Source organism: Patiria miniata, unplaced genomic scaffold (assembly GCF_015706575.1).
Source record: "Patiria miniata isolate m_02_andy unplaced genomic scaffold, ASM1570657v1 HiC_scaffold_3, whole genome shotgun sequence".
NCBI classification, from domain to species: Eukaryota; Metazoa; Echinodermata; class Asteroidea; order Valvatida; family Asterinidae; genus Patiria; species Patiria miniata.
The window spans coordinates 30749056-30776578 of record NW_024037069.1 but is presented as its reverse complement, the minus strand read 5'-3'; the positions used below and the strand labels follow the sequence as shown (position 1 = coordinate 30776578).

At 40.7% G+C, this 27523-nt stretch overlaps 2 protein-coding genes across 3 annotated transcripts in view; one reads left to right on the top strand and one right to left on the bottom strand.

Annotated features, from left to right (window-relative positions):
• Positions 1–21588, bottom strand: part of LOC119737600 (GPI ethanolamine phosphate transferase 2-like) — a 29125-nt gene extending 7537 nt beyond the window's left edge. Inside the window, exons 1-13 of one of the 2 annotated variants that reach the window (XM_038212059.1) lie at positions 21584–21588; positions 11810–12019; positions 10972–11162; positions 10084–10293; positions 8761–8949; positions 7203–7344; positions 5935–6153; positions 4753–4967; positions 4154–4441; positions 2966–3270; positions 2627–2803; positions 1697–2081; positions 1008–1174 (exon numbers count right to left, since the gene is read on the bottom strand). In XM_038212059.1, coding sequence (XP_038067987.1) covers positions 1008–1174; positions 1697–2081; positions 2627–2803; positions 2966–3270; positions 4154–4441; positions 4753–4967; positions 5935–6153; positions 7203–7344; positions 8761–8949; positions 10084–10293; positions 10972–11162; positions 11810–12002 — 2681 coding nt within the window. In that variant the 5' untranslated portion in view covers positions 12003–12019; positions 21584–21588. Of the gene's footprint in view, positions 1–1007; positions 1175–1696; positions 2082–2626; positions 2804–2965; positions 3271–4153; positions 4442–4752; positions 4968–5934; positions 6154–7202; positions 7345–8760; positions 8950–10083; positions 10294–10971; positions 11163–11809; positions 12020–12703; positions 12809–21583 lie in introns of those variants that run through there. The other variant, XM_038212058.1, reaches the window with a different exon arrangement.
• Positions 12843–26494, top strand: LOC119737599 (protein KRI1 homolog). Its single transcript, XM_038212057.1, has 16 exons — positions 12843–13031; positions 13557–13633; positions 13949–14054; positions 14361–14598; positions 15265–15346; positions 15773–15862; positions 16644–16747; positions 17702–17822; positions 18423–18518; positions 18998–19168; positions 20845–20923; positions 21315–21409; positions 21746–21905; positions 22915–23110; positions 23997–24095; positions 24928–26494. The coding sequence occupies exons 1-16, from the start codon at positions 12938–12940 to the stop codon at positions 26327–26329; spliced, it is 3210 nt and encodes a 1069-aa protein (XP_038067985.1). The 5' UTR covers positions 12843–12937; the 3' UTR covers positions 26330–26494.
• The last annotated feature ends 1029 nt before the right edge of the window (positions 26495–27523 follow it).

Sequence of the window (27523 nt, the reverse complement as noted above, 5' to 3'; positions counted from 1 at the left end):
TTACAGCGTAAGTGAGACATTATGAAAATGCCCAAATGTACAAGGCAAATGGATAGAAGTGGGCAAAGACATTAAGTCTTGATATCTCAGAGGTGAGATTGCGGGAAATTGAAAAATCCACAACATACAATTGACCGAGGGTTTGAGGGTCACCAAGGTCCCAAGGCAGCGTAGGGTGTATATAGTTTATGTTATAAATTTGTCTTAAAGGGAATATACATCATTTGCTTTTGCTGTAATTTTCAGAAATGGATGGAATTGGGGGGTTGGAAATATATAGCAAATATAGTTACACTGACTTTTTTGAGGTTTTGGGTTCGAAAATGCTATAAAAACCAAGAGAAACAATCATTTTCCTGTAGTCTGGTTCCCTGACTCCATTTAAGAAGAAACAGAGCAGTTTACATACATTGGGGAATTGTAAGGTCAGGGAACAAGTCTAGCTGGCTTGTACCCGTCCATAGGTGTGTAATCGATTGCAAACAAGTGCGATGGTCAACTGGGGCCAGTATTTGAAAAAAAGCCTGTTTTTTCCAACGCTGATCGGCCGATCAGCGTTGGAAATTGATACAAAAATACCACTTTTCTTGAAAATGACAGTATACCAGGTGCCATGATTTTACAGGATGCTTTACACTGTCATTCACTAACAGTCCAGCAAGGTATTTCAAAACGATTTGGTAGTTTTATTTTTTGATGTTTGCAAATGTTAAATAACTTTTGTAGGTACAAACACCTTTACTGTAAAACCAAAGGAATTCCAGATTTAAAAACGGATTCTTAAAGAATCTTGAAATCCGGAAAAATCCTGACAAAATTCTGACAAAATCTCACCCCTGACATTTTTGAAACCAATTTTTATAACTGAAGACTCTAGAAATGATTAATGCAAAACGCTTTTTAATGTTTTTTATATTTCTGAAGACAAGCTCCAAGCTGATTTCCAAAACTCCTATGGTCCTACAAATCATAACGGTGTTTTTCTACGACATGAGACAACTACTTACTTTGTGTAGTGATGTTCCGTTATGTAGACCAGTAGACGTAGTAGCCACAGCATAGGCCCAGCATATGTTGAGATTGCTGTTAGTAGACCAGCTACTGAATGGATGTAGGAACTCATACCTACATATCCAGCTGAAATATCCACAGTGGCTAAACTATTGGAATTACCCTAGAAACAGAAAAAAAGGTGATTTGTTAAAAATGGGCCAACTTTAAATCCTAGCTGCTGATTGGTCAACCACATAGCAACAGCAGTGGGGTATCACTAGTTATCCAACGAACGCAAGTGGAACATTGAAGTACGCCTGTGTCCCGTATGTTTCAGCCCCTCGGCATACTTTTAAGGAGTGTGGCCTAGTGATTGGGGTTTGCGACTCATGATCAGAGGGTCAGGGGTTCGATTTCAGCTGCTGGTCACATGTTGTGTCCTTTGGCAAGCCACTTAACCTTCACTTGCCTCTCTCCACCCAGGAGTATAAATGGGTACCGGCATTAGCTGGCGGATAACTGCGATGGACTGGCATCCCATCCAGGGGGAATAAAAAATATTCTCAGTCATTTCATGCCGAGTAAACTAGCGATAAACACCAGCCTGATGGGCCATATTGGCTTGAAACACACTTGACTTTACTACACAATTGTAATTTGAACAAATAATGCCAGATAACCGTGTTTCCACGGCAACACAAACCTGAGCAAAAAATGCAGCTTGTCCCATCCATATATGCGCCAGGGTAACAGCCCACAATCTCAGCCGTAACCACGGTAACACCAGACCAACAATGCAATGCTGCAGTAACACCGACATGGCGACAACACCGCTGTTGTGCGGCCTTAGCAACAAGGCCATCAACATGACGTGAATGTCGCAAAGTTCTTTCAAGATTCGGCTGAAATCTTTTGAATTTTTTTTTTTTGGTTCCGTGGTTAGTGAGTTCGCTGTCTGGTCATCGGTGGTCGTTTGCTCAGTTTTAGTCTGGTTCCGGGGGCCGTACAATAGTGTGGCGTATTTGACAACAAAATGCGCCAACGAAATGATTACAAGAGAGTAGACTACCCACGCCTCATAGGTTCCTCTGATAAAAAAAATGACAGAAAAAACATTTGTGAAAAATACTGGAAAATAACTTTTGAACACTATCGGTAAATTGTTTGACTTGTAAACTGAAATTTTCCTTATTATTGTGTTTGATTTATTCTCAGAAACAGATTTAGTAGTGCAACACATTGTTTTTTTTGCAAGTTTAATAATTCAAGACACTGCATGTGAAGTGTGTCACATTTAAAAAATCTAAACCTTTACAATTATTGTTTACTCAAAAATGTAAATTTACTGCGATAAAAGCACATTAAGTTCTGTTTATTTCCAACACTGCACTGTAAGAGTGCTATCAATTTGTAAAATACGCATGTCAATAAATGCTTATTATTACTGCTCGGTTGTCTTAGACATTTCAAAATATTATGAAATGCTTTATTTTTTTTTCAACAAATGGGGAGTCACAATTTTTCTACCCATGAAATGCATCCATGCTTACAGCAAACAGCCTTCAGCTGACACCTTTAACGACGATTTTTAACTACGATCTGCGATTGGCAAAGGATCTATATTGGCACTTACTTTTGTGAAGTTGGAAGCGCTACTGGCAAAGTAACAGCCCCCGTTGCGTAGCGATAGAGATAAGCACCTAGTAGTGCAGCTAGTAATCTGTAGTTGGGTCTCCCGTAGCAACGGACGATGTAGATGATTGCGAAGGACGAACAAGTCAGAACGGACAGGCTGACTTTGTTTTCTGGTCTGCAACGACAAAACAAACTTAAACTTAGTAACATGTTAGCCCAAACTATATTTTCACTCGCAGTTGGGCTCCATAACGTAAGAGGTTTGAACACACGTGTATTTGAAAATGGAGGGAAATATTACAAATCCAAAGAAAAATACATCAATTTGCCAACCCACCTGACCAACCAGTCTCCGATATCAGGTTGGTCGGCCCACTTCATTCCCGTCTGGTTCCACGCCCTTAGCAACCGACTGACAACAAGAGCTGCCGCAGTCCCCATGGCAACTCTAGCGGCCATCTTGTCGCCGGATTGGCCAATCGCGGAGGCTGTTGCATAGATGGAGGTTGCCAGGGTGAATGTCAGTGTCAGGAAGTACCAGGTCTGGTGTTCTTCCTCAACAAAGCTGCTGGCGGCGAGGGTTAGGGTGTGGCCTACCGTTCCTGCCAGGAGGAACTTCTCAAACCAAGAAATGCCGGTCAACTGTTGGATGAGAATTATGGGAGGAAAAAAGGTAACATTACCGCCAAAGTAATTGATTTATATGCGAGTTGTCTGTCTTCTAGACCTCAAATATTTATGAGTCTAAAACCTCTCAACTATAAATGGTGTCGCTGGCAAAACTAACAAGCATAAGAAAGGATAAGATGCAGGTTGAAGGTGAGGAAATGGAAAACTTGCAACAATTGATGCCATTTTCAACTTACTTTTCGTTCGGTTTTGTGATAAAATTATATTCTGCATATGGCAATGACTTTCAAAATCCAATTCATTTGAATTCATAAATAACTGAGCCGGTTTACCCATTCCTATTGGTTGAGAGCCCGTCACATGGGTGGTTTTAAACTGCCGGTAAAGCACCGCTTCGTTCTGCGCCACATCGCGCAGTACGCGCCGTGCGCGCAAATCTCCATATAAGGAGTTTTTTAGCACCATGCGCACGAGGCACATACCATAGACATGGCCAGAGGGATGTTTCACAAAACATAAAGTCAAATAGTTGAACAAAATTGTTGGAATTTTGTCAATTTTTACTTATTTTGAATTTTTGACCGAAAAGGTATTTGTGAATGGAAATAAATTTATGCTTGACCGACTTCGGCTCAGGCCATTATCCGCGACCAGGCACTTAACCGGTTTTAAACCTACTTTTTAAAACCGAAGAAACACATATTTATTCCCTTATTAAAAGGAGGTAACAGAAACTGAAAACTACTGCAAAAGTTTGAATTTCGTCAAATTTTGTCACATTTTGGGTTGGCAATTAAAATCCCTATTACTTATCAACCACTGCACTATCACTCAATTTGACATAACAATTAATAGTGACATCATGTAACTTAAACTATAAGAACCACATACTTACACTTTGAAGAATCCGCCGCAACCAGCCAAACGTGGTCAATGCTGACAGCAGAATGGCGGCCAGAGATCCTCCAATCAGTATTAGAGTGACTGACCGCGCCCTTGCCCCGCCCGAGGGTGCACACAGCAGCTCGCTGGTTGCCCCACCCGCTGCCGTACACAATGCAACATGGGTAATGCCTGCCGCTAGGCAACAGCCAATCAGGAGCAGGAATGACGGTGTGAGGTCAGAGGTCACATGGGACGGGATGCTGAGTGATGAGGCACCGTAGCAAAGCAGGAACAAGACCTAAGACATGATTTATAACAAAATTATGCTAATTAACTTTAGATCGAACCGATTTTAACAACAGCCTTTTAACAACCAATCATAAATGTTTGTTCTGACCTAGCATACAAGTTGTCATTTGCAAACTGTCCAATGAGAGCACTGCAAAACTTAGTGTGTACCATGCACCTTTAGTTCATTGTTACTGAGAACGGGCTAATTAACTTAGGAGCCACATCAAGACTAAGCCGCACCAATGAGAGCACTGCAAAACTTAGCGTGTACCACGCACTTTTGGTACATGGTTACTGAGTACGGGCTAATTCACTTACCAGCCACATCAGGACTAACCCGCACCCCATGGCGTGCAGGTCGTATCTAGCCAGCGATGAAGCCACTTTGTCCTTCATCAGTCTCATGGCTTTCACGTACTGCGTCGCAGCTTTTCTAGAGATGGTCCGTGTGTCTATCCCGGAGCCGTTTGTCGTGTGGGACAGCCACACAGCATGTGAGCGCAGGGCGTGCTGGTAGGCCAAGTAACCCTCATCTGTTCATAAAGACAAATGATAATAACTGTAAAATCTTCCATCAAATGTTGTTGACTATTGTACTTGCTGCTTACTATGTGATTCATATGGGCCTGCCTACCCTAGTAAGCTTTTTGATTGAGTGGTTAAGACACCTGACTAGTAAGCAGGAGGTCAATGGTTCACATCCCAACTAACCAACCCAACAAATTTTTTCTCATAAGGTCTTGGAAAGCACTGGGTATGACATAAAGGACACAACCATATAATAATAATAATATAATAATATGGTGCTGAAATAGCACTTTATACCAAAGGTCTCAAAGCACTTCAGGATTATTACTCGTTTTCATCAGGCAATGAGACCAGTTTTTGCAGCAGCTCGAGATCAGCGCATTCTGTTCTCTACCTTCACAGCGACCCATTTATACTCCTAGGAGGAGAGAGGCAATTGGAGTAAAGTGTCTTGCCCAAGAACACAAGCACCATGTTCCATGTCAGGGTTGGAACCCACGTACCAAGGCACAGGAGTCGAACACTGTAACCATTGGACCACAGCACTCCACAATCTTGTATTTTTAAAATAACTGTAATTACATTGATAGAGTGGACTGAAGCAATTACAGTCAAGTGTCAAGCTCAAGGACACAATTTGTGACCTCTGACCTGGCTGGCTTTGAAAAAAACACCTGATAAACACTCCATCAAATATCTACTTCCAAATAACGTTTATACTTAAAATACTCAAGAAAAACATTTACTCAAGAACAGCATTTGAAGAGAGTCATTTCAATCGAGTGTCTTGCTCAAGGACACAAACTGTGACTTCTGACCTTGCTGGCTTTGAAAAAACCACCATGAAACACTCCATCAAATATCTACTTCCAAATGATGTTTATACTTAAAATACTCAAGAAAAACATTTATTCAAGAACAGCATTTGAAGAGAGTCATTTCAAATCTTGGAAAAAAATGTCAACAATTGACCTGTTTCATATGAGTCCACGTTCTGCTTCAACACCTGGCTCAACTGATGGCCGTTCAGCTGCAGCGCCCTCAGGTGTTGACGAGCGGAGAGTTTATCCTCCAGCATCGTTGGGACGGCCACGCCCAGGCTATTCTGGGGGATGGGGAGACCCATCAGGAGGGACAAGGTGGCGGCAACATCAATCTGATACACCTCATCAGGGTGGGGTGTGGCCGCTTCTGGAGATTTTTGAAAATTGAATTTAAATTTGTACTGTTTTTGAAAATGGCTACATACCCTTTACATTTAGTATCAGCTGTTAGGTGTTTTTGTGTGATTTTAATTCAATAAAAATTAATGCTTTACTACTCATGTGAATCCCATGAACAACAAAACTTGCACCTCAAAGATGTCTGTAATGCAGAAGATCTATTGCCAATACCATAAGAAATGGCAAGCATATACGCTATGTTACGTGGACATAACATGTGCTAGCTTCTTTGGAAATTGAATGCTTTCATTTTTCTTCACATTGTTAAATTGTTCAAATTGGTGAATTCAAATGTAAATAAAACAATGAATTCAAAATAAAAACAGTCTTATTTGAATTGGTAAAAAATCTCATTTATCTTTGAAGTTTCGGAGAATCTTTTTCTAATACCCCAAGGAACTGTTATTTCCCATCTGTACTAAAAAAACTTTTATTATAACTTTTTATTGAATTGGCAGTGTTTTATCCCTTAATCCCTGTACCGCCCCAAATCGCCCTGCCTGTTACTCCCCAAACTGCCCCACACTGCCCCACCACTCTCAAATTTGTATCCTTGTGGAGACATTTCTTTGTTCTCGTGTAGTAAAGTTTTTCAATTTTGAAAGCGAAGTTTCAAAATGCTCTTATTTTAACCAGAATTAAGTTCCTTGGCTGAAATTCGGACTTAATATCCCTTTTCTAAAACTCTTCCATTTGCGACTGATCAACCCACCTTAGAAATTCCTTGTTTTTGAGTAAAATCCATATGTCTATTTCGTGAAAACCTTGTGGAGACCTATTCATCTATAGAAATTGCCTTGTGGAGACCTATACAATGTTTTGTTCCCTATTGTGTGCGTATCTCCACAAGGATACAAATTTGAGCACAGCTCTTGTCCTGAAATAAACACAAGGTAATACCGGTGCAAATAGGTAAATAGGGAAGGGTTACTTTCTCTTAACAACCTTTGACCTATTAATGACCTGTGAACTATTTCTGACCTTTGACCTATTTCTGACCATTGACCCTTTACTGACCTGCAACCTGTTTGAAGGCGGAGCTGATGAACACCATGGGCGTGATGGTCTCACTGTTTGATGCACCACCGTGGCTTCCTGCATCACTCATGCCGTGGTCACCGCACAGCATGATCAAAGTGGGCAGAGCCAAGGATTTGTCCTGGAGAAAAAAAATAATAAACAAAAATTGTTTATACCTCCAAATCTAGACTTTAAAGGGACACTAGGTCCTGGAACAGCCCAATTGGGCTACAACGCGCTTTGAATGAGATGATGTTAGTCGAAAAGAACATTTAAAAGGAGGAAATAAACATGCAGACAACTTTCCTTTAAAAACTGGGTGTTTTTGTGTTATTCCTGTATTATGCGTGCGAAAACAAATTTCGGGGTCCACTTTTGCGACCCCATAAATTCGAGCCGTTTGGATGCTAGGTGTGATTTCATTTGTGAAGTGTTCGTCTTTTGCGGACGTTGAAGAAACCATTGTTTTTGCATTGGTGATTGGTCACCGCTGTTCCCGAGACACACAACGTGTATATCATACACTGAGAACGACACGAAAAACGTATTTGTAATCCGTCGTGTCCGATGTAAACAACCGTTTGGTTTTTTTCCGTCTTTTCTCAGGAACGGTAAGGCATTAGGTTGGTTTCCTTTCAACCAGATGTTTGAAATAGGCTTAATAAACTATCCAAAACATGAATTTTTTGGGGATTTCAGGACCTAGTGCCCCTTTAATGGAGCGGTATGTTACCTTTCTCTTTTGGGAAGCAGCATCACCCAATTTATCAGTTGAACTCGATATACCTCAATTGTGAAAACGTTTAATCATTAAGATGACATTTTTAAAACTGCCTCAGAGTCTGTGGTCACCAACTGCAGCAGGATACAACTGTGGCATTGTTCAATGAGACTGGCTCTAATTGTCTCAGAATTGGCCGTTGATGCCCTGGTGTTGAACTCTTCAGGGAATTCAATTCTGGCCTCTAGGCACCTCGTGTGAACTTTTGAGGAAATTTGGTGAAGTTGGATTTTTGAGTCAAAAACTGACTTTTTTGATGATGCCGGCTATGGAAAACGTTGAAGTTTTGGGGGCATTTTGGAAAAAATCTAAAAATTTTCTTTTCTCACTGGAAACTGAATGTGATGAGTTGAACTCTTCAGGGAATTCAATTCTGGCCTCTAGGCACCTCGTGTGAACTTTTGAGGAAATTTGGTGAAGTTGGATATTTGGGTCAAAAACTGACTTTTTTGATGATGCCGGCTATGGAAAACGTTGAAGTTTTGGGGGCATTTTGGAAAAAATCTAAAAATTTTCTTTTCTCACTGGAAACTGAATGTGATGAGTTGAACTCTTCAGGGAATTCAATTCTGGCCTCTAGGCACCTCGTGTGAACTTTTGAGGAAATTTGGTGAAGTTGGATTTTTGGGTCCCACAGACTTTTACACTTAGGGTTAGCATTAATCATCCTTCCCGCCTTGCCATTCAAACTTTTTTAAGTTCAATAATCTTTTAAACACCTTTTGCTTGAAGGAAGCCTCAAAGACAGTTTACTACTATGACAAAGAAAGATACCTGCTCTCTGATGGTTTCATGAATGGTGCGAATCACCCCGTCCATCTCCTTGAGTTTGGGTGAGATCAGCGGGCTGGTTGGCCCCCCTAGATGGCCGATGTGGTCCAAGCCCAGGTAATGCAAGACCAGTGCATCCCAGTTAGGATTGAACAAGGCTGGTTGGATGTGCCTGGTCACGTTATTATCAACCTGTGTCATGAAACAACATATTGACAAATGTTCACAAATGTTCTCATAATTTATTTATTTGACTGCCACATTTGATTTAAACCAGATTGATTGATTGTCGAGCGTTGTGGCCTTGTGGTCTGCAGGTTGTGGGTTCGATTCCAGCCTGGGGTTATGGTCTGGTGTCCATGAGCAAAACACTTGGCACTCATTGCTTCTCCCCACCCAGGAGTAAATGGGCACCTGTGAGGGCAGAGAAGGTTATTGTGACTCATTTTAGCTGCTTTGCACCGAAATGGCAGCATCGAGCTGTATACTCCCCAGGGAGCTGAGATTGTCTTTGGAAGGTTTCATTGGCACGATGATCAGATGTAATAATAATATAAAACACTTAGATCTTAAAAGCACTATATAAATATCCATTATTATTATTATCATTAAACTGGCCAGCCAGCACTGCCAAGCTCGGTGGTCGATACTAAGACGTCTGCACTAGTAAGCAGAAGGTGATGGGTTCGAGTCCCACCCCAGTAAGCTTGTCTATCGTTGTCTCCGAAATTCTTGGTCAGCACTGATTATAACTTGCTTAACCCTAACTCCCCAGCCTAATTTACTAGGAACCATACCCATTCAGGCAAATTCCAACACCCACATGGGAAATTGTACACACACACTGTTGGACTTAGTTTCTGGAGGTATGCCAACCCCAGTGTAAAAGACCGTCTGTTTAGGGGTACTGTACCTATCTCAACAGATTTAAACACTAACCCACTGTTGGAGTTTGATTGGTTATGGGCTGTTAGGGTTAAAGTTACATTAGTTCAGGGCAAAAAATCCCATCATTAAAAAAATTGACATGTAAGTTGTATTTGGCAGTTGCCTGAAGACCGTTTCATAATTTACACAAGTGCAAATACCAAGAGAACTTGATGTCACAAACATTTTCGCAACAAAATTCACTGGAGTTGAGATGTGATGTTTATTTTTGCGAATTTGTATCGTGAAAACTTTGCCATGACATCATACTTTTGTGTTTACATTGACTTTTAAGCCAGTAAAAATCGGGCTACAGATGCCATGAAGCTGATTCTGAGAAACTTGAAACTGATTTGGAGAAAATCGATGTCATTTTTGGCTGACAAGAGTGCAGCTCACCTCTGTGTAATCAGTAACAAAGAAGGACGTGGTTCCATCAGCATCGGCAAAGTGTCCTGGGAAGAGTTTCATCCAGGTATCGTCGCCGTAGAAGTAGAGCTGTCGACCCTGACGATGCATCTGTGAGATGAGATTGTCCTCCACCAAGGCTGTGGAGTCCAAATTCAGGACGATGTCCACAAAGCCGGGAATCGTTCCTGACGTCAGAGCCTGGATAGACCAAAGAAATCCTCAATCACAATAGATTACAGTTTGGTAGTCGAATCCTTCACGAGTCCTAACAAGTCAATCACAAGTCCTGCCAGTTTCAAGTCAAGGCGCAAGATATTGAAATTACCTGTGAGAAAAGAATTCCGTTGATACCATTTACCACGTGTTAGTTGTGACAAGCTGCGAAAGTCCTTGTGGCTTACTTTTAACAGGACTGGATATGGACTTGTGATAGACTTGAATACAACACTAAGATAGATGTTGTTATGAGCCCTCGGGACAATTTCAGCTCCCTTTCCCCCATGGTTGGTGCAGTTCTTTCCTTGCCTTCCACCGCTATGGCCCGGGTTTTATTTCTACCCTGGACCACATGTGGATTGGGTTTTCAGTCCCTACCTGATTCCGTGGGTTTTCCCCAGAATAATCTTCTGGGGTTTTCCTCCCACCTTTAAAACTGTAATTTCTTCTCACTGTCTCCTCTCTACAGTTTTTTCTGGCTTGCGAGCTGCAGTGCCAAGCGCACTTTTGAGGAAACCTTGGTTTCATTACCATATGACTCCTGTCTTATCGACAAAACTCCAGTTAGCTTCTTCTAACTCCTTAAATTTTGTGGTTTTTTTTTTTTCATTTCAAAAAAAAAGGGGGAAGGGATTAATTTTTCATGAGAAGACCTCCCACCTTGATTCTAGGCATGGTGACTGTTGGAGGATGTGCCCTTGCTAGGAAGCTCCTAGTGCCACCTAAGCCGATGAGCATCCTCGTATATGGCATGTCGTATTTATTGCGCTCTCCGTAGACAAAGTCCGCCCTCAACGCATCGATCAGGATAACAACGAGGCGACCGAAAACCGGACCGATCGGAGCAACACCTGCGAATGAAAGTTAGAAAAGCGAGTATGGTTACTTTTATTCTGACGGAATGTACTTCAACAATAATGAGTCATTAGTAAGGCTAAGTTTTTAAAATAAACAGTTTCTCGTTTGGGCGTTTGGAAACAAACGAAGGAGTTGGCCCCCTTTTTTTCCCCAAAGATTGCCGATTTTTCAAGATGGTGGATGGACTCTTCCATTTTCTCAACTCTTTTGCTGAATCAAAATAGTGTCCAAAGGAGTCGTCCCCTTTCTATATCTAGCTACAATTTTAAAATGAACCGCATGTATGTATCGTGACTTTGGGCGTGATCCCTGGCTGTATGGCATACTGGTTTATGGCTTCTGACTAGCGCCCCTTGAACAAAGATATTGACTAATTAGGGAACCGCTAATAATAAGCTGGGTAGCCCAGTTGGTAGAGCTCCGGAACAGTAATCCGGAGGTCGCAGGTTCAAGCCCCGCTCCAGTCAATTTCTTTGTTCAACTTTTCAATGGCTACAATTTTGTTGGAAACAAATAAAAAGACAATATATTGACAGTATATTTTCAAAATATATTGGAAATGCATGAATTTAAAAAAAGGAGGCAGGCGGGAAAAAGAAAGTGGGTGGGGACGAGAAACTGGTTTATTTTTTTATACTACCAGAATCTGGTTCATCTGATGGGAGGCCCTCGCTTGCTGGCATGCTTTCCAATGGCTCCCTGGGTAAATTGTTGAATGTTGCATAGCCCTCCACGGCTTTCTTAACGGGAAAGAACCCCTTCAAGAAGATGTCCAGTCCCAGGAATTCACCCACAATGCATAGCAGCAGGAGCTGAAGACCTGATAAACGCATGGTTACTGGCTGACTGACTGTTGATCATTAAATTAAAATAGACAAACATAAAATTAACAAACAAGTAGACCAAATACATCATGTTAATGTTGAGCGCGTTCAGTTGATGTGCGCCATTGGTCAAATGTTGCGCATCGGTCGATCGCAACGCTATTGTTCGATCCCGCTGCCACCTATCAAACACTTTTCTTTCTAATTTACAACTCTGGAGTTTTTTTTTAAAGAGGTAAGTCAAGTCCGAGATATCCTACAGAATTGACCCATCACTCAACAAATCGACCGATTGCACCCAACATTTGACAAATTATACAAATTAAACTAACAACCAACTTATTTAAAGTTCTACATAACATAGCTCGATTAAATTGCGGTTATCTTTTTAATGCACTTCCCCCCAATCACTGATAATTGCTTCGCCTGTCCCAGCCCGTTTAGCTGGTTTTGCACTACCCCCCCCCCTCCCGCCTCCGTGCCCCGCCCCCGGCTCAGCAGTATGCAGCAAGTCTGTGCATGGAGGTATAATTATGTGTATGTCATCATCATGTTACATGTATGTATGTGTATGTGCACTGGCCACTCTATGCTCTATGGCTAGAGTACTGCTAAAGATTGCTCTCAATAAGCAAGCTACGCATCCTTTTTGAAAACACAGATAAAACCCCTCTTATTATACTCAAAATTTGTAAATTCAAATTGTTTACCGCTGACGATCACTGTTGATAGGGCTAGTTTCTTATGACATTCAACTGTCCCGGTTCATCATGTTCATGGGCGCAGCCATATTTAGTGGTACTCGGCCAAAATGTGCACAATTGAACATGTTTGCAGTTCACCAGCGCAGGTGAAACATGGTCGGGTGTTTGCCTCGAAACGAGTCACTTGCACATCTTGTACGTATGTAGGCTTTCGTGTACCAGACTACTCCAGAATCCAGCATGTCGGGCAGCGAAGACGACTTGGAGTTTCGTATCAATACGAAATTTGCCGAAAATTACGATAAATGGAGGAGAAAGGAAGAGCTGCAAAAATGTATGTAGAAGTTCGGGTTGGGAAAGTATGTTTGCAACCTGAGGCTACTTCAGCGGTTGTGTACAAAGTCTATGGAGAGTCAAGAAAATTTTCTAAGTATTTCCATGGAGGAATTTCCTAACAAAATTGTTGTGTTTGTGTACAAAGTCTATGGTTGTGTACAAAGTCTATTTAATTGGAAATGTTTCTCAGTCCCAGATTCAAGTCTTAAAACTCTTATCATCATTTTTGCAATGACTGACCATCATTGAGATGATATATGAAGAAAAAAGTGACGTCAGCAGGTCAGGTTGCAACATTTTTTCCAGACTTTTTCTGACGTGACCGCCACTTTTGTTTAAAATTTTGTGTAAAACTTTGTTTTTTTCTGTTAAGAAAAATATATCAAAATAGGCCTAGGCCAAATCATGTAATTTTTTTACTAAAATGAATTGTCTTTTTTCATTGGATTAAAAATAAAGTTGTTTGCTGGTTTATATTGCCACACTTGAACACATCATCGTTCTCATCCAAATTCTTTTCCAGTAAAAGACAGATACGGGGAGAACTTTGCTGAAGAATCTTCCAGTTCGTCATCAGAAGAGGAAGATGAGGATGCGGAGGTAATACAGCCAAAAAGACGGCAAAATTCGGCAAAATCTGCCCCCCAAAAAATTAAATACCGTTTCCTAGAGAAAGGTGGGTGCGGACATCAGGGGATTTTTCACATTGGCTTATCTAGCTCCCAGACCTATGGTCTTGAAATCAATGGTTCTTGAGTTTGGAGCTCCGAATGGTTATAGCAACCAATGAAAACTGCTGGATTGCTGAATGGTAACACACAGCAAATGATGAAACCTGACATCACTCCACCCTGATCTATATTTTGTCTGCTATTAATGTTCCAATTAATCAGGATTTTTAAATCTTTCCTTCAGGGTCTTACAGCACAAATTGAGAAAGACTTCTTGAAGACACTGTCCTATGTCAAGAGCAGAGATCCACGGATATACGACAAGGATGCAACGTTCTATCATGAACAGGGTTTGTACCATTCTATATCTTCTCTGTCTAAATGTCTTGTAATGAGCTTGTCTAAGATTCTGTTCGTGTAAGTTTTAGGAAATTAACAACTTCATTATGAACTTATTTGCTGTTTACACTCAAAGAGCACACATAAAATTACACATATTTTTGCTACCAAGATGATGGAAAGATGTCATTCTTTCCATCAAAATGTAAATCCTTTTTTCTCCATTAGCATTTTTCTCCATTAGCTTATGTGTACTAAACAAGTTAAGTGTTTTTGTGCGTCATCAAGTCAACAGGTTGAATTTTTTTATCTTGCAGAATCGTCGTCTGATGGAAGCTCTGGTGGAGATGCCCCGCCCACAAAGAAGAAGAAAGAAAAGGGGAAACAAGTAAAGGAAGACAAACCGGTCTTCCTGAAGGACTACGAGCGCCAGATTATCACGGAGAAGGGTGGTCGCTATAGCGATGAAGAATATGAGGAGGAGGAGGATGAGGAACAGTTTGGAAGAGCAGCGTCTCTGACCTACGTCCAGGAACAAAGAGCGATCAAGGACAGGTATTCCAAATGGGTGCATACTGGGTTGAACTGGGTTGCTCTGGGTTAGGTTGCTGTGAAACCAATGAGTATCAATGGGTACATTAGGTTCACCTGGGTTGAGATAGGTAACAGGAGTTTGAAAGAGCAGCGTTTCAGATGTACAGGCAGAAGTAAAAAATGATCAAACACAGGTAGATGTAATAGGCGTATGCTAGGTTAATATGGGTTTTCTGGAGTTAGTATGCTGTGTATCAAGTGGGTGTCAGTGGGTATTTTGGGTTCAGCTGGGTTGGAATGGGTTGCAAGGAGTTTTTGAAGAGTGGCGTCTCAAACCAGTGTCCAGGAGCAGGGAATTAATTCAACAAAGATAGACTTGATGCGTTTGTGCTAGGTTCAGGTAGGCTGTTCTGGGCTTTCGTGCTGTGTAACCATTGAGTATTAATAGGCATATTGGGTTCAGCTGGGTTAAGCTGGGTTGCAAGGTGTTTTAAAATTGTGGAATTTCAAATTAAAAAAAAGAATTAGAGAAAGGAGGATGTCTTTTTACATCTTGGCTTGAAATTAAAGAGTTTCACTGGTTGCACTGAGTGGAGATAGCTTTTGTGGACTGATTAACATTTAATGTGGAATGTCGCATTGTTCTCATGTGCAATCGTAACAGGAAATCCTCTTTTTTTTCTGCAGTTTTCAAAAGGCATTGCAGAGCAGCGACGAAAGCGATGATGATATCCTCTTGAAGAAGAGGCCGAAAACACCCAGAGAGAGGGTAAGGCTAGACTTGTGTGTCCTTGAGCAAGATACTTTGTCGCAATTCATTTTAGAAATGAATCAGTGGGTACCAGTTATGGCAGGGTTTGTACTGTGCTTGATAAGTCTTTGTCAGTTCTGTGCTAGTTCTGTGCTACTATCCTGTTCAATTTCTCTGAATCACAGTGACCGTTATATGATCATGTCACTATTTTCATGCCCTTTTTTCAAAAAATATTGATTGAATAGTAAATTGAAAGAAAAAATGTTTGCAGGAAACTCAAAGAAGTGTTAGATGTGCTTGTTTCTTGGTCCAATAACAGTAATAATAAAGCAGATGAAGACAACATACTTTATGTTTCAGATTTGCTTTTGTCCAAGAACTAAATTAAACACTTATCAAATATCTGTATTACTTGTTCTTTTTTCATTGTTGATTTGGCAGAAGGCAGAAGAGGAGGAGTACATCCAGTGGATGAAAGGACGGAAGGAGACGGTGGACGATGAGAAGACAGCTCAAGATGCAGCAGAGATGGTAAGACTAGGACTCGGACAATCTCGGTTTATTATTCAATCCATAATCTCTCAATGATGTTGGCTGCATTCCAGTTCGCCCTGCTCAGAACACATTAACTTAATGGCTCTCCTATTGTTGCCATCATGTCTCAATAACGCTAATTGGAAAATGCAATTTGTTTTTAGCTCAGACTCCAAAATGGAGTAAGGTTGGAGGGTGCATCAGTTGATTATCTAAGCAATTCTTTTGTAAATTTGGCACATTATTTATTGCAAACCAACTCGCCCCTGTTTCTCTTTGGCAAATAATAAAGATTCTGTGAACAAAATTGGGATGTATTGGGGAGTTCTTTTCAGAGTGCGGTACGAATTATCTAATTCTTACATTCCTAAGCATGCTTGTTTTAGTTAAAAACGTGTTCCCCGTGCTATTGTGAAAAAATAGAATTTTTTTTTTAATCGCTGTTTTCCTAGCAATACGGAAGTTATTCACTTTTTAATGAGACATTGAACGAAAAACATCCACGAACATTTAGTTATTGAATTGTTTCTTCACAAAATTAAAATTATTGGCTGCCAGACAATAATTTAGCTCTTGCAGGGGGTTGGTTATGCTCAAAATGAAAGCCCTTTTATAGAGGGTCTCTGACGCCCAAAATCGGAATAAAGTAGATTTTTGTTAAAACAAACCACACAAATTGAAAATCAGTTTTTCAAAGAGCACGGGGTATGCATCGTTCATTTTTGTTTCAGTAGTCATTACAATAGTCTTTGGGAAATGTTATGGTTTTTGGTTTCAGGAAGCTTTGAAAAGATACTGGACCGATCCATCTCTGGAGGAGGGGGAGAAATTCTTACGCGACTTCATTCTGAACAAAGGGTACAAGGCGAAAGATGAGGAGGGGTAAGACAATGGAACATTCCAATTCCGACTAACTTGCCAGTTATGACATTCTGAAGCAAACGTTATCAACCTAAACCCACCAAGCAAACGGATTGTATCACCCCTGATCTTCAGAGTTGTAATACTCAGATGTTTTCACTTGTACACCTTTGTCTGTACTAAAACTCATCAAAAAGTTACTTAGCTATAACATAATCATTGATAAAGTACTCATGCTAGCATTGTACTCTTACCCACTGAGATTTTTGGTAAATTCTCACAATTCGGGCGTTTCACAATGCAGTGCGCCACCAAGAGTGTGCCATGGAGAGTCCATTTTTCAAGTTTACAGTCGACAAAACACTGCCTATTTGAAAGAGTATCAGTAGACACCTTGAGCTATTTTGTAAAGGATTGGAGCATAGCATTCTGCCGCCTTAGAAAAAACACCATATTGATAAAAAGAAAAGAAAAAGGCAAGCAGATCCTTGAATCATACGCTTGCGAAACTACTGACCGGAAAAACTAACAATTTCAAATGTCCCGCGCTGCAAATTTGTCGACCATCTCCCACAATGCACTGGGAAAAATGAACTCTCCGTGGCAAACTCTTGGTGGCGCACTGCATTGTGAAACGCCCGAATTGAGAACAACTTAACAACCTAACATGTCAACAGTTACATATTGGACTAGTCAAACCCGTATTTCAATTGATGCTTTTGACCTCTTGACATTGATACAACACAAAATATACAAATTGTATTTGTGTAACAGTAGCGTGTTTTTTAAGGCCATTACAACCCCAGTCACAAGCTATTCAAATGACTGTGACGTAGGCATTCCTTTTGTTATAATTCATCACCCGTTACTTGTGAGCGGACTTGAAAATTGACTTGTGGGTTACTCGTTGCTGGACTTGTGATGGACTCGACTTGAACACTGGTACTGATTGAAAACTTCTTATTTTGTTCTCAGAGATGAGCCCGGCATTGAGCTAGAGGAGGCAGATTTCTCGGAGGAGGAACGTCTTCTAGACACCCAGGATGAATTTGAGAGGAAATACAACTTCCGTTATGAGGAACCAGATTCAGAATTTGTACGTCATGGTTTTATCATGGCACCTTCAGTGTTTATACAAAACCCAAATATAGCTCTTATCCTCCTAAAATTCACCAGGCAGTATTGGAAGACCTTGCACTGAGGATTGAAGAACCCAGCCACTGCTACTTTACAAGCTCCTTGCGGGTCAAAGTTCAAATTAAGTGCCATTGATTTCCTGCACAGTGGAGGAATCTTGGAAAGTTTCTGGCAACATGACTATGGAGTTAAAATTTGTAGAGGGAGTTACAGTAAACCTCTCTGGTAACTCATGCCTGTCTTAGACGCCGTGCTACTGCCGCGCCGAACTTTACTTAAATGAGTGCGGCAGTAGCTCATCTACAGCATGGTAGTTGCTCTAAATGCTGAACTTAATAGTCGAACCTTAATGCATTTGGAGTAATGGGCCAGTTTAAACTAGTTCAAGCAGTTCAATGTTCATGAAGCCCGATCACAATTTTTGCCCTGAGTCTATTTGAGTCGATTTGCAGGTCTGCACACTTAATTGTGATTAACGTCAGACTGGACTTGTGCCTGGACTTCTGATAGACTCAACTACAATGCTGTTTAAGCTATGACTTAAACTTTCTGTTCTCAGATCAAACGCTACCCACGGACGATGGCCAGCTCGGTGCGAGTCAAGGACAACAAGAGAGCCGTTAAGAGACAGGATAGGAAGGAGAGAAAACAACAGGTATGGTGGAGTATTTCAAGATACTCACTGAGTTTCATTACTCACTTGTACTTGTACTATGAAGAGAAAAATAAAGTCCAGCAATAGTACAAAATGTTTTACCAAAACAAGTTTGTTTTTCAGGTGCAATTTTATAATTAAGAAAATCTCGCTTGCATAATCCTCTGCCCTAAAAAAAGAAACAAATAAATACCTCAATAAAATTAAATAATAAATAAATAAGCAATAAATATATAAGCAATAAATACAAATCATCTATCTCGTCTTCTTTTTTCATTACCAAGATTTGCCATCATTCATTCCAGTTGACTTAAAGTTTCAAATGTTGTCCTTTGAATTTCCACATAAATTTAGAGAAATTTCAAAATTATTGCCCTTAGAATGAATCAAACCTGAATATTATTGATGTAGAAGAGGTTAAAGAACCCAAAGCATCAACCTTGCTCATTCCTTCAAATCTTGAATCCCCCTTGCTGCAGGATAAGGAACGTAAAAAGGAGGAGCTGAAACAGCTGAAGAATCTCAAGAAGCAAGAAATCCTGGACAAGTTGGAGAAGCTACGTCAAGTGACGGGCAACACTGCCGTCGGCTTTGAGGACATGGATCTAGAAGGGGACTTTGATCCGGAGCAACACGACAACGCCATGCAGGTACAAAAATTGTTAATCATTAACAATCAAGGCAATGTGCTGTCTAAGCCCTAGCCATATCTGCTTTCTAGCCCTAGCCATATCTGCTTTCTAGCCCTAGACATATCTGCTGTCTAGCCCTAGCCATATCTGCTGTTTAGCCCTAGCCACATCTGCTGTCTAGCCCATGCCACATCTGCTGTCTAGCCCTAGCCATGTCTGCTGTCTAGCCCTAGCCATATCTGCTGTTTAGCCCTAGCCACATCTGCTGTCTAGCCCTAGCCATATCTGCTGTCTAGCCCTAGCCATGTGTGCTGTCTAGCCCTAGCCATATCTGCTGTCTAGCCCTAGCCGCATCTGCTGTCTAGCCCTAGCCATGTCTGCTGTCTAGCCCTAGCCATATCTGCTGTCTAGCCCTAGCCATGTGTGCTGTCTAGCCCTAGCCATATATGCTGTCTAGCCCTAGCCATGTCTGCTGTCTAGCCCTAGCCATATCTGCTGTCTAGCCCTAGCCACATCTGATGTCTAGCCCTAGCCACATCTGCTGTCTAGCCCTAGCCACATCTGCTGTCTAGCCCTAGCCACATCTGCTGTCTAGCGCTAGCCATGTCTGCTGTCTAGCCCTAGCCACATCTGAAGTGGTATATCAACTCACATTAGGGCCCCCCCCCCCCCCAAAAAAAAATCTTCGGTTTCCGGTATAGAGCTTGCCCCAAAAGTGGTGCGGCGATGCCTTTTTTTTTTTTTTTCCCCCAACTTTTTTTTTCTTCAAACGTCGGCTGATGTTGCAGATGACACTTCGATCCCCTTAAAACTCTCAAAAATACCCTTCAGAGTGGAGCTAGACCTCAGTAAGGCCATAAGGCTCGAGAATTCTGCACCCACTTACGATCTCGACCAACACGAACATTCTTTGGGAAATTTGGATTGTCAAGACAAAAATCAGAGAAAACGGTAATGTCAGACTATACAGCGACATCGACATCGTGCATGAGCTACCAGGCTGGTCATTAGTCTGCTCCCTTACATATTGCGCTAATAAAAAAGCGTTTACAGGTTCCAGATACACGACCATTGCTCCCTCAGTCTGGCTTCCAGACACACAATTACAAAATTGCAACACCGTCTGCAAATAGAGCCCGACTAACTTTACTGCAAAATATATGGGAGCCCAGAGAGGCCACATAAAGCTCATACTAGATTGTAACCCCATCTAAAAACACATTAAAATTGTGCAGCAGCAGGATTCCAATCAAACCAGTGAGTTTGGCGGTTTGGAGACATCATTTTACACTGAAAAAAAACACCTTATTAATTTTGTAGACGGGCATGGCTACGGTGACAAGCGCACAGACCAGAAACCTGATACTTTTTTTGTGTGGCCTTAACCCTCCTAGTTAGAAGTCAGTATTCAGAGCAATATGTAAAACCGTTTAAAACCTGTTTGATGTGAAGGGATATGTAGTTTAAAAGTAACTCTGTCAAACAGAGAGTCACTGCACACAAAAAAGCTATGCGGAGAGCAGTGAAGCATGACCAAATCTGCCTGCTTGTTCTGAGCTTAACCACACAAAAGAATTGTGCAGACATTTCAAGTGTTATCCATACCCCACAGGAGATTATATCTCAACACACCACAGAGACATGCGTAAACTTGAAGCTAAGAATGAAGAACACGTTAATTATTCCCTCCGCAGAAAATTTTCAGTGAGCAGTATGACGCCTTGCCTGAGGAAGACACAAAGCCTGAATTTGAGCATGAAGACTGGGAGGATGGTGAGTGCAAAACACCCTCATTACTAAAACTTAAAGCTTTTATATACGTGGGAATGGTATAAGGCAATGTGTACTCACTAGGCCCTCATAAGTTAGACTGGTGACCCATTCTCATACATGTGCATGAGGACATGCCCTAAAAGCTTCTGAAATTACATTTGTTATTTTTCGCATGTAGTCAGATTAGCCACAACCAAACTATTTATAAGATGGAATTTGCATTTGATGACATTTTATATCTCCCAATGCAAATTCCATCCCATAAATTCTCTCAGGCATTTTGTGGGCTGCACTGTTGGTAATTATCACAGTATTCCTCAGTATCATCTCGGCTACGGTCCACTCTGTAATTCCATTCTTAATGTCACATTTTTTGGGGTCTTATTTACAGAGAATTGGGATGATTGGGATGGCCAGGACTATGGAGAGGAGGAATATTATGAAGGAGGCGAGGAAGAGCAATACTGTGAAGACCCAGATTTTAACGTGAGTACAAATATAAACCACACAAAAAACAGCGTCTACATCAGGTGATGAAAAAATAAAGTGTGATCACTGAAGAGTGCAGTTTTTTAAAAGTGTTTTTAAGTGTGCCTGCCCTTTAGTGCAAGTTCCATACAAAAAAGTTAAGTTTCAAAAACAACTTTTAAATTAGTAAACAATTCTTAAACCATTGAATTGAACAGAATTAGTTTTCCCCCTAAAATATCTTTTTTTTCAAAAGAGCTTGTGAAGGAACTGGGGTGGGAATCGAACCCGTAACCTCCAGCATACTAGTGCAGACGTCTTACCACTTTATGGCCATTTATTATGTCAATGCAGATGGATGCAGATTATGACCCGTCTCTCTCCAAGCAAGCCAACATGGAACGCAGGGCTGCCTTGCAGCAGGAACTGATCGGTTCGTCCAAGAAAAAGAAGAAGAAGAAGTTGTCTAAGTTTGCTGAGGTCTTGAAGACCAAGAAACCTGTCTTCAATCCTGGTGAGTTGAAAGCCGACTGTGAGATGTATTCGGGGGCAAGTTCTTGCTGAAGTTCAAAGCACAATTTCACAAAGCCATTCATAAGATGAAAGTTGCTCTAGGGTGATGTACATTCAACATAGGGTTTTGCACTTCGCTGACATATTTTATAGACCAGGCATGCAACTTTTCCTTGGATCCGCTGATTTCCTCGTTTTTTACTGCTCATGAGTACCATTACAATTGAAAGACACTGCACAAAGTCCTGTGTGGTTTGGAATTTCCTCATTTTTTTTCTAAATTCCCAGTTGCATGCCTGATAGACACTGTATACTCAGTGTTATCCCAAATTGATTGTGAGAAAGAATTCACAAACTACTCGGGTGGGACTCGAACCCATGACCTCCTGCTTACTAGCGCAGACATCTTGCTTTTTGACCACCGAGTTTGACGGGGGTGGCTGGCTGGTTGGAAGCTGATATGCTGCAAACAAACTATTCATAAGAATGAAGTTGCGTTGGGATGATATAAATTCAATATTAGGTTTTGTTCTTCACGGCATATTTTTCTCGGTGTTGTCCTGATGTATTGGGGTGTTGAGTTTTCAGTTTTATTTAAATGTAATTTGAAAAGGGGGAAGTTCTTAGAAGAATAAAAATACCAAGTGTCTACCCATATCACCATCTACACGGCGAAAAACAAACAAAAAAACATATCTTAATCTACATGGTGAAAAACGAAAACAAAATCACCATCTACATGTACATGGTGAGAAACAAAAATATCACCATACATGGTAAAAAAAAATATCACCATCTACATGGTGGAAAAAAAAAAAACATCACCTACACAGTGAAAAAATAGCATAAGGTCATTCACTGTAAATCCTTTGTATTTCTGTACTAGATTCTGTACGGAATTAATTAGCTTATATCAAAAGTCTCATTTAGAAAAGCACAATGCCCAATACTCCAAAAAAAACAACCCAGCATTAAGTCAAAATTTCTGTTGTCCTTTTTTTTCTCCGCAGATGACAGAACTTACGAGGAGTACATCGAGGAGTTCTACAAGTTGGACTATGAGGACATGATCGGGGACATTCCTTGCCGATTCAAATATCGTAAAGTTGTCCCCAACGACTTTGGCTTGACCACGGAGGAGATACTGTCAGCTAAGGAGAGAGAGTTGAACCAATGGGCCTCACTCAAGAAAACCTGCCAGTACAGGTGGGTACCAGCTATGACGTTATGTTAGTGGTATATCCAAGGTGGTTACCAGTGACACACAGTGGTAGTTGGCGGTTACCAAGGTGGGCACTTACTATGTAGATTGGCACCACTTGTAGCTGTATTAGTACACATCTTACATATTTATACCCCAAACGCACTTCTTCCATATGTCAATTTTTGAACTTGTCAGGGAAGTAAAAGTTGCTTTTCTGCATGTGCAATGAACGTACAATCATCCAACCATTTGGTAGTACCAGAGATATACACATACTACCCAAGTTAAGCCCCTAGTTTTCCGACTGTACATGTCTTACATATTTATGTCAGGTTGACAGTAGCAATCGCAAGAGCGATTATTGGTGTTCAGTCCTGAAAAAACCTTCACGACAGAAAAATTATTATATGCATTCTGTTGGAGGGACTTCACACTTTGTTTTTCAACTTTTGATAATGATGTTACGTATGAGGAAAAAAACATAACCCTATTAGAACAGTTAGGCAGTAAAGAACAAATGTTGACCGAGATTTGTTTTATTTTTTCAACTTTTGATAATAAAGCTACGTAGACTGTGGTATGACACAACAAAAACAATATGTATGGTCTGTTTTGTGAAAACAGTGCGAAACTGGCCTAGACATGTTGGCCGATTTGAATGCCTCCCAATTTTGACGCATTTTAAGTTTGTAAAAAATTAGCCAACACCGAGGGACCAATAATTTCCCATAACTTCCTGAAATAAACCATGATGTTATTCAGGAGCAGTATAGTCCTGTTGAGGAAACCCAGAATATATCTATCAGAAAAGTTTGACCGCAAAGGAAAAAAGTGGCCCAAATTAGAAGTGTTGTTAATTGTAAATGATATTTTTTATTATTTCAATAGAACGGAAGAAGAAGAGGAAAGAGACAGGAGGATCTTTGCCAAGAAAGCCCAAAATGAAGCCAAGAAGCGACGGGTCTTCCTTAGTCTCTTGGAGAAACCGTAAGTCAATTATTTGACTTTACTTTTAAAAAAAAAACATTGATTTTGGATAAAGATGTCAAAGTTGTCTGATTTCTGTCAGAATTCTCGTCTTGAAAATAGCCTCTAATTATTTATCCCGTATTGTAATACTTGTTTGCAGTAAGTTTTAGAAACTGTCATTTTTTTCATCAGAGGGCCATCCTTCTTTGTCCCTACTCACTAACCAGGGGCGGATCTAGATTTCAGGAAAGGGGGGTGTTGGGGGAGGGTGTTGAGTGAACGCGCCTTGCTAGGGGAACATTTTTGAAATCTACAATGCTTTCTCCTGCATTCTAAGGCAATTTGAGGATAAATTCAGGTAGTTTAGCAATCCATTGATTATTCTTGGCCCCTTTTTATTAGTTTCACAACATCAGTCTGCAGCTGAATGGGGGGGGGGGGGGGTTCTCCAACCCCCTTCCCCAACCCCCTTCTAGATCCGCTACTGTTGACTCACTGCAGAACTGACTGCCTGTCACTTGTGAATTAGACTTGCTTAAGCCCCACCTTGGCCCAAAAATTTGACTCAGATAACTTCCCAAACCCATAGACCAACTTGGTTTGGGAGCAGCTGTACTAGCCTTGCCAGTCTTGTTCAATTTTCCAGCAAATTTTCGATTTCCAGTGGTCATTCAAAACTTTAGGGCTGCTCTCCGACTTAATATTTTGAACACGCTTCACTTTCAGGAGAAACATTTTTTAATACCCAAAATAAAGTATAAGTGTTTTTACCGGTGCAGGTCTATGATATTTCAGTAGCGTTAAATTTTGTATTTTTTCACATTTGTTCACTCTTTTTTTCTTTTTTAAGGAGTGACAGTGAAGACAGTGGAGATGAAACAAAACCAAAGAAGGTGTCCAATACTGCCAGCAAACAGCCCACGTCCCAAACCAAAAAGTTAGGAAGGAAAACTGCAAAGGCTTCAACCATTCCCAGCTCACCCGAGAAGCAAAAATCTGAGCCAGGCAGTCCATCTAAAAAGGTCAAAACAGACCCATCTTCTACCAGGAGCAGTGGCAGATCAGTTAACAGAAACCTTGAGGAAGCACCAAAGTCAGAAACAAATTCAACGGGAGTCCAAAACCCAGCGAACCTTGAAAACGTCTCTAAGAAAAAGGGCACATCGAAGAAGACTAGAAAGGCCTCAAAGGGAACTGATCCTAAACCAGACTCATCCAAGTCAACAATTCCCACTGAGAAAAGCACCAGGGGTAATACCAGGGGATTCAGCACTTCAATAAAACAAAGAGTGGACGTTGTGAAGAACGAGAAATCTGAGCAATCTGGTAACAAAGACGTCCATGGAGAAAGGACAAATGCTGCAAAGCCTCTTATAAAGAAACGGAAAAGGAAAAGGAGTCATAGTGAGGACAAGCCTAAACTCAAGATTATTGACGCTTACGCTAGTGAAATTTTGGACATTCCTGGTCTGTCCAACATCAAGAAGAATGCTGCATCACGCACTGATCCCACCTCTGCCACCAAAACCAGCGATAACACACATAGGACAGAGAAAAACCAGAAAACAAAAGTGGGAAAAACTCAGAACAATTCAGACATGGATACCAAAAGCAAAGCAAGTATTCATTTGGAACCACCTCAAACAGATTTGCAATCTCCAGGCAGGACTGACTCGAAGAAGCGGAAAAGGAAACGGAAAAATAGTGAGCAGCAGTCTGAACCAACTCCAAAGCAGAGCCACAAAGAAACCCAAAACAACAAGCACAATGTTTCTGAAACCATCTCATCGAAACCATCCACGGAAACAACTCCAAGGAGCAAGTCGGACTTCGCAAGCATCAAGCAAAAGCTCAAAAAGAAGCCACTGACGATGGAATCCACAAAGAAAGACCAAGCATCCAGTAAAGTTGTAAAAGTTTCAGACGGAAAAGGCAAAGATGCCTCCAAGAACATTCAGCCTGCATCAGCAGCGTCACCTTCATCTAAGAAGAAACAGAGCAAGAAACAAAGCGCTCAGCAGATTTCAGCAGCCGCAGCAGCCAGCGGCACCTCCAAAAGCAACAGGACTCGCAACAAGAACCGCAACAGGAGACTCGCAAAGAAACAGAAATCACCCCAAGCTGTGACGGGTACCACCGTTTCTGACGCTAGACTCAAAGCGTACGGGATCAATCCTAGAAAGCACGGATACAGAATGAAGTACTTGAGAGAACAAGAAGCCAAAAAACAAAAACAAAATAAAGAGTCATAGAGCTGCATGCGTGAGATTTTTTTTCAGACTTCATGATGACATCAGACTTTTTTAATCTGGGAGAAAGACATTATCAATAAAAGAAATAAATGCATCAAACTTTTCATCAAATTTTCGGCCTTTTTTTTTTAACTGACAATATTATCCTTTAGTTGCTTAGGCCCCCCCCCCCCAAAGGCTTTGGTTTCTGGTATGCGTTCGTCGCCGTAGCCATGCGCGTCAGCAAAATGAAAAAAAAAAATTCAATGTAAGATGATGTCTGAAATTATGATGTCTGAAAACCGCCAAACTCACTGGTTTGACTGTAATCCTGCTGCTGCACAATTTTAACATGTTTTAGATGGGGTTACAATCAAGTATAAGCTTTATGTGGCCTCTCTGGACTCCCATATATTTTGCACTAAATTTAGTTGGGCACCATTTGCAGTCATCAGCCGACATTTGAAGAAAAAAAAAAAAAACAGCCGCGTCGCCGCACCACTTTCGGGGCAAGCTCCGTACCAGAAACCGAAGCCTTTTTTTTTGGGCCTTAGTGTGGCCTTAGCTAAAGCATTTCTATCTTTTTTTTTGCAATTAGATCCTGGATTTGTGCGACTCATACCAATGCATCAGCTCATCAACTTTTGGTCTAAAATATACCAAGAACCTTTAGAATGTTTACAGTTTTAAATAAGATGTGTAATAATTTTGTGAATGAATGATGCCAAATGTCTCATATAATCCCCAAAATATCTTGAAGAAACAGTGCATGCTAAATTTTCTGTCAATTTAATTCTTAATTTTGGAACAAAACATGTTATTCAGTGCATTTAATTTTTAAGTGAATCGAAAAATACTTTTTTATGGTGTTCAGAGTGTCATATCAGCTCTCAAGAAACAGCACGCTAAATTTTATATTGCTTTAATTTCTCATTTTGAAACAAAGCAGCATCACTTTTGTTTTTTTATGCGAAACCAAAATGGAACTTTTTAGATATAAATTTCCTTTATTCTCATAATCTGTTTTAAATCAATGATTGTGGCATATCAATTAAATCATTGATATCTTCTTAATGTATTTTGAAGGTAATAATGTACATTGAAATACCAAGAAAACTAGTAGATTACAGATTCCAATAAAGTCCATATTTGTATGTATTTTATCAGAAATCATACTTCTCTTGAATTTGTTAAGTTTTTTTAGACAGCATTTTG